At 51.3% G+C, this 7,423-nt stretch overlaps 1 protein-coding gene across 1 annotated transcript; it reads right to left on the reverse strand.

Moving 5' to 3' along the window:
- Positions 1-1,176: 1,176 nt before the first annotated feature.
- ZNF503 (zinc finger protein 503) lies at positions 1,177-5,823 on the reverse strand. The gene is made up of 2 exons (XM_061634306.1): positions 4,809-5,823; positions 1,177-3,522 (listed from the first exon to the last, which is right to left on the reverse strand). Exons 1-2 carry the CDS (start codon positions 5,130-5,132, stop codon positions 1,945-1,947), a joined length of 1,902 nt encoding a protein of 633 aa, XP_061490290.1. The 5' UTR covers positions 5,133-5,823; the 3' UTR covers positions 1,177-1,944.
- Positions 5,824-7,423: the final 1,600 nt, after the last annotated feature.

Here is a 7,423-nt window from a genome sequence, read left to right on the forward strand (position 1 = left end):
CGCTTACGCGGGAGTGAGTCCCACTGAACTCAGTGCAGCTTAGGTCTGAATAGGCATGTATAAGACCACCTCGTTAGAGGAATTAGGACCCTCCCCTCCAGAGGCAACTGCTCCCGCACAGGTAAGCAGTGAGACTGGGGACTTCGTATGCTGTTTTCTTAACCAAAAAGCCAGTTTAATTTGTCTTCCTTCGGCTATAAATATCGACTAAAAAACTGAAATATGGTAGAGGACCCAGATCCACAACTCGGTTAAGACGCAGAGCAGAGAAACCCAAGGCTTGGATTTCCTTTTCCCCACTGAAATCCACAGGGCTTTCCTGCTCCATGGGGTTGGGAAGTGGAAAGAGTCTGTTTTTCATCCAATTAAACTCGATGGAATGTTTTTATTTTGGGTTTGTTTTGGGAGACCAAGTCAGTTTGAAGAGGGAGAATGTCTGTAATAAACAATCCCCTCTTTAGATGGGTTGGGTAGTCCCCTGAAACAGGGAATCTTCCACACAGAATTGTCCAAGTCGTCGACCTGGTGGACTGAGCTCTAAGTCATAAAGGACAGGAGCCAGCGGGGTCTCCCACTTAATCGTTGGGGAATTGGGCAAAGGCACCAGTACCGCTCTTCTGCAACTCCTGTTCCTTTCACTGGAGAGGCGGGCGCGCAGGGAAACTTCGGGGATTTGCCCAAAATTTTCTTGCATTTTTAAAATTTATTTGTTCATACTTTTTGTATAGTCACAGAAGGTAATTGCGGCCGCGTAACGGCATTATCTATTTCCTCCGTTCCCTCTTTCCACTCAAGAGATCCACTCTTCACGCGTCCCTGTTGCCGACATAGGTAAGCCTGGCTAGTAACTACCAGTGAGAATCTTGCTTTTCCTCAATAAGAAGAGGGGAGCAATTTCAACTGGCTGTTGGGTTTTCTAATGTAATTGTCGCTTCTGGTGGTGGAACAAGTTACTTTGGAACACTCTGTTCCAAGTTATCAGAGGAAAAACGTTAGGTAGTAATAAAGCTTTATGTTATTATTAAATTTAATCAATGCTTAGATGTTTTTAAGATTTGTTTTCCTCCCCTAGTCACTTTCCATCCACCCCACACTTAGGTGTATTTATAACAGACTCCAGAAGGTGATTTCAAAAGAAAAGTAAAACCTTTTTTAATACATCAAATATACGGAATTTTAATCTTTTAAAGCGATACATTGTCTATTATTTTAAATACATGACGTCATCCTTGTTTCTGCCCCTTCTACAGGGTGGACTTAAAAAATAAAAAATAGTCCACTGTTCCTTTTAAAGAACAAAAACAAGGCAAATGGAGGTTTTTGGAATAGTTGTTGGGTTTCCTTTCTTCCAGAATAAGTACAAAAAAATACCAATTCTCTTTCTGCGATGGCATACGTCTTAAAAAATAATTGCAATTTGAAATTCGAGCTGACAAATTGCAAATTAAGTGGTGAAGGGTTTTTTGTTTGTTTTCGATTTTGAAAAAGAGACATGCATGTAGAGTTTTTCCCACCCCCTCCCCCAATGAAACATTAAATAAGAAGGTACAATACAATCATAGCAATTTTAAAGTAACATTAAAGAGAAGTCCTCTAGTTTTGTTTTGTTTTGTTTTTATTTATATTCTACAACGGGTGTTTCCACTTTAATTTTTTTTCCTTTAAGCCTACTGAGCTGAAGTTATGTAATGCACTTTTATTGATTCATTGTCCCGCTTGAAGCTAACATAAATAAATACAGTGCCCATGGATCCAGTCCTCAAGATGAACACTATCTTTATATATATATAAAAAAGTCAAATTTCACTTTTCTTTTTTTTTAGAAAGTTTTGAAGGGTTGCTTTGTGTTCTTTTCCCCCAGAACTGTTGCTTGATTTTTCCCTCTCCCACCCCACCCCCTTTCGACCAAAAAAAAAAAAAAATCAAAAAAAGCCCCCAAAAAACTCACTGATATCCCAAAGCGGACGCTGTAGTCAGTCTTTGCCCATAGAGTGCGTACGGGGAATAATAGGGTCCCGTGGCCGCAGGGACAGGCACTGGGGCTCCTGGGGTGGGCAAGGGGCTCTTGGAATAAGGGTGGTAGCGGCTGCTCAGTCCCAAGGCGTGGTGCGGGCTGCGCAAAGCCAGAGTGCCAGGGCTGCCCGGGGCCACGGTGGTAGGGATGTGCATGTGGCAAGCCATGGCCGCCGCTGCCGCGCTGGCTAAGGAAGTGGAGCTGGGGTAGCTGGAGAGCAGTTTGTCAGTCCCCGGGAAGGCCGTGTGAGTCCGCAAGTGGCTGAGGAGCTCCTCGGAGGTGGCAAAGCGCTTGTCGCAAGGTCCGTTGGCCGACACCCAGTTGCAGATGTGGGGCTGGGGATCGTTGGGGAGCATGAAGCCGTAAGGGTACAAGGGGTGGCCGGCGAGCGAGGGCGGGGTGGCGCCGCTCAGCGAGGAGTGGACCGTGTGGAGGGGGTGCGTGGGATAGACCAAAGGATAGCCGGACTTGAGCGCCTGGTCGTGGGCGCAGGAGGCGCTGGCGGCGCCGGCCAGGTGGCTGGCGCAGTGGTAGCTCAGGCAATAGGGGTCTCGGCACAGGCTGGCCGTCATCACCGAGGGTGGCGAGGCGCCCGCCAGGGGACTGGAGCCGGCCGCCTTGCTGCATCCCAAGCTGCCGGCCAGCTGCGCGCCCACCAGGCTTCCAGACTTCGTCGGGTCCAGCGCCACGCCGTGCGGCAGGAACTGCGGCGGGTAGCCCGCGTAGGCGCCAGCCAGCGTCCCCGGGTAGCTCATGCCTGCCGGCGGCAGCGGAAAGACCGTCTGCCCGGGCTTGTAGGGCGACACGGGGGCCACCAAGCCGGAGCTGAGCACCGAGGCGGCGGCAGCCGACGACGTGACCGTGTTGCTGCCGCTGCACGAGGAGTCCGAGGAAGCGGACGAAGACGACGACGACGACGACGACGAGCCCGCCAGGAGGCCCTTCGCGCTCTCGTGGGCCTGGCTCAGCTCCGCCGTAATCCCGCCACAGCCCGCGCCCAGCCGACTGTGGCCCCCGGACGACTCCGAACCCCCCTTGCCGCAGCCGTCTGAGGCGTCCTTCTTGTCCGAGTCGCCGACCTTGCAGTCACTGCCGGGCAGCAAGCCGGGCGAGCAGGCCGAGGCGCTGGAGGTGGGGCTGCCTGTCCTTGGCGTGAACGGCTGGCAGGTGGCGCTCGGCACCCGGAAGCCCGACTTCTCGCTGTTGCCGCCGCCGCCGCCGCCGCTCCCGCTGCCCGAGCCTCCCCCCGAGGCGGACGCGGAACCAACGGAGCCTCCTACTCCCGCCGACGTCTCTTTCTTGTCCGCGCCGGGCTTGGAGTAAGGCTTGAAGCTAGATTTGTCCTCCACACCGATGTCGCTGAGCTTCAGGGGGCCTGATTTGGAAGATTCCTTGTCGTTGCCGTTCGAGGTGACCGACGAGAGCTTGGATGAGGGCGACGGGTCGGGCTTGCCGATTTGGGAGCAGGTCTGAGCCAAGAGGGCCAGCGGGCTCTTCTTCGCATCTAGCTGCAGAAATCCAGGGAGGTGGGGGGTGGAGAAAAAGAGAGGGAGAAACGCGAACGTTTAGAGCGAAGGTCTGGCCGGGAGATAAAAGACGGAGTGCCAAATAAAACGAAGCAAAAACATTCCAAAAGTATAGCGAAGCCCCGCGCAACTGCCGACAAGACCCGGACACAACCAAGCTTTTTTTGTTTATCAGGACAATTTATAATGATGTATTTTTACATGTGAAAGTCTTGGGCGTCCGTCATATGAATAGGCTTGCCTTCAGGCTGGTCACGCGGGCATAACTTCGCCCCCCTCCCCACAGTCCTTCCCCAATATTGCAACCCGCTCAGTCGTTGCTAAGAAGTTAAGCCTTTTCGCCCTAAACTCTCTCACCATCGCTGCCGCCACCACGACGCGCGCCCAGTTGAGTAAATCCTTCTCTGGCACTATTTATAAAAAGATCCCAAGCCTGAACAGCGGATCCCTTTTGATGAAATATTTAGGAAATCTAATTCCTTTCGTACATTCCGCCTTCCCCTCCACCGCCACCGCCCCACTGCAGTACACCTAAGATCATTCCCTAACGTTATCATCCCGAAGATCTGATCTGCTCCGCTGGCAATTCTCCACCTAACCTCCAACAGTCACCCCAGCATATTTTTCTACACACAATAAAAGATCAGAAAGCTTCTTTCAGAAACAATGCGTCGAGCCAGTTAACTGCTGATTAACTCCTGATTACAGCCCCCTTGCTCCACGAAATAAAGGGTGAAACCATACGGGGGTAGGGAAGGATGAGACGAGACCGGAGGGTGGATGCGCCTGTATTAAACTGCACATTCCGCCGGTGGAGCCCCACTGTAAGTAGAATAATCCTCAAAGAGCAAAGCCACCGACGCTGCAACATGGGTGAAACTGCCATTGAAATTAAGGGGACCTACCCCTCGGTACGAATCTTTGTTAGGATTAGCCCATTTGAATTTACAAATCTATCAGGGCCGAGGCCGCAGTCCAGTGCACACTTTTCCAGGGCTACAACAAGCTCTACTAAATACGGCAGGGCTTACGTCCGAGTAAACAGACACAGAATTCCGCTACACGGCAACTGCCCAGACGCGGGGTCATGGAGCAATGGGAGGCTGACTGGAACCCGGAGAGAGCCTTACAATGGATTCCCGTGTGGCAGGGGATCGCCAACCGGGAGTCCCTCTCTCTCTCTCTCTCTCTCACACACACACACACACACACACACAGAGAGAGAGAGAGAGAGAGAGAGAGAGAGAGAGAGGTTGCGGCGCTCTTACCTCGATGGGGCTGACTGGAGTAGAAGGCAAAGGCTGAAGGTATTCCGGGTGCAAAATGTGTCCAGTCCGTGCCGTGAGCATTTTCAAGACTTTGATGGGGAGGCGATTCGCTTGGCGTAAAGGGTCCGAGGGTGGGACGGAGTGGAAGAAAGGCTTGGTGCTGCTGCTGCTGCTAGTAGGATTCCCAGAGTGTCCGCTTTGCCAGGGAAGATCAGAGCTGCTGCTGTTTCCGAGATCTCTCGCGCCTCCTCCCGCTGCTGCTCCTCCACCTCCTCCTCCGTGCTGACTACTTCTTACGGCAGAAAGCAAGGGGGATGTAATCATGACCCAAAGCCTCGCATGAAAACTGGCGGGGTGGGGGAGCGCCAGGCGCGCGGATCAAGAGCCGAAACAGGGCGTCTGCTTTCAGTTTTCTATGGTCAACGGGAAGGAGGGATCACGCACATATACACACTTTTTTAAAAATGGAAGACTCCTCCAAAATTTCCTTCTCTGCGGGAGGGCTGCGCGTTTCAAGATAGGGAGTTTAAAAGGCGGCTCAGAATTTGGCTAGCGGAAGAATGCTATAAAACAGAAATAAACCTCGTGTTTTGTTGTTGATGATGATGGTGGTGGTGGAGGGGGGGTGGGATGTGGGGGAAATCTGGTTTTCTGCTTCCCCCTATCCCAGTCCCTCTCCTTTTTTCTGGCTGGCTGGCTTCCTTGCTCCGGGCTCTTTCCCGGCCGCCTCCCTTTCTCCGCCTCCCTGTTCAGCTGTGATGCTCGCCGCTGCCCATCCAGCCTCGAATCTGGCGAGGAAACTCACTTCAAAAGCAGCTGAATTAGTCGGAGATTAAAGCCTTTGCCGCCTTCCAATCAAATGGGACCCCGAGGTGATTGGAGGGTCAAGGGGATGTGACGTCACCTTCACTCTTCAGGGGCTTTTCCACCACCATCGCCACCCCTCTGTGAATTTTTTTAATGGTCTCTTTCTTTCTTCCTCTCCTTCGCCTTCCCCTCCGCTTGTTTCTCCTCCTAAGGACAGGATGTATGGGGTCGCATCAATTTTGTGTTTCACGTAAGCCACTCGATATTATTTTTTTTGCTTTTGGTATTTTCTCCACCACGCCAAGTTTTTTTGGGGGGTGGGGTGGGAGTGGGTCTTTTAAACATCTCTAGAAAAGGATGGCAAAGTTTCAAATATATTTGCACTGCGTATTTTCTTTTCACCCGCCTTAGAAATCCCTGCGGCGCGCTAACCTTCAGTGCCACCCATACAAGCAACCTCTCAGTAATGGTAGGAAAATATTGTTGGGGTCCCCCCCCCGCAATCTTCCTCTTAATAATGACGATGAAGTTTTCATTGTACCCTTATTCAACACACTAGAAAATTATTTCGTAATTTTCTTTATTTCCTTTTTGTAAATCTTGCCCATCGCGTAGCGGTTTTTTTATTTTTCTAGAGCGCGAAACTAAAGAACTAATAGGCTTCTTGCCTTCCGAAGTACGAGTCAAAAACCCTCCAATCGGGTCTTTAGTGACACTTCGAGGCTCTGAGCAGACATTGGGAGAGGCGAGGGTCACATGCTTACAACACTCCGCCCTTTCTTAGCCGTTCTCTTCTTCCCTTCTGCCCGCCTCCGCCGCCGATTCTTTGGGGAGGGGGAGCCTTTCTCTCTCTTCTCCTTCATCAGTTGTCAATGCTTCCCGACCGCAATCAATCAGTTATTTGTCAGCCCCTGTCAATCCTCCCTTGATTTATGTCAGGTTTTGTTGCTGATTACAAGCCTAGCGCGACTTGAAGGAAGAAAGAGAGGGAGAGGGAAGCAAGGAGTCGAGACAGGCAGGCAGGCAGACAGACAGACGACTTCCCTTGAAAAAGCGCCATTCAATTTAAAGAGTAAATCGCTTTCCGAGTAAATGCAATTTGTATGCCAACAAAACAAGGAACGACTCTCACTTCTCGTAGCGGAGGCATCACAGCGAACACCTTGGAACAGCCTTTCCCAACCAGTGTGCCTCCAGATGTTGTTGGACCACAACTCCCGTCAGCCTCAGCCAGCATTGCCAGTGGTCAGGAAAGATGGGAATTGTGGTCCAACAACATCTGGAGGTACACTGGTTGGGAAAGGCTGCCTTGGAAGAAAGGCTGCGTGACCAGGACGTTTTTCCACGGCGATCCCTACATCGTAACCACCATTGTTGCTGTTATTTCCCCCCCCCCAAGTCCTGGGTAATCGAGACTGTAATCCTATGCACCCTTTCCTCACTGAACTCAGTGGCACTTACTTCCTAGTAAACACGAACAGGATGGGGCTGTAGTGTTGCAATGCAGTTCACGCGCTATGGCGCAAGTCCTCTCGGAAGTCACTGGGATAATGCATTCCAAGAAAAAGGCATAGAATCGGGCTGTCAGGTTGCCATCCTCGATACACGTACTTCGAAATAAACCCCGCTGAACTCAAGAGGACTTGCTTCTAAACAGGCTCAGATGTCATTAAATGACTTTGGCTGCAACCCTGTGCCCCCTTACTGTAGGAAGGAATAGGTTCAGGTTGTTTAGATGGGGAGGCGACTTTGGCTGACCCTGGTAGCAGATGAGGGAGGGAGATGCGAGTTGGTCAGGAGGAGGAAAG

The sequence above is a fragment of the Rhineura floridana genome, chromosome 7, assembly GCF_030035675.1.
Source record: "Rhineura floridana isolate rRhiFlo1 chromosome 7, rRhiFlo1.hap2, whole genome shotgun sequence".
Classification (NCBI taxonomy): Eukaryota; Metazoa; Chordata; class Lepidosauria; order Squamata; family Rhineuridae; genus Rhineura; species Rhineura floridana.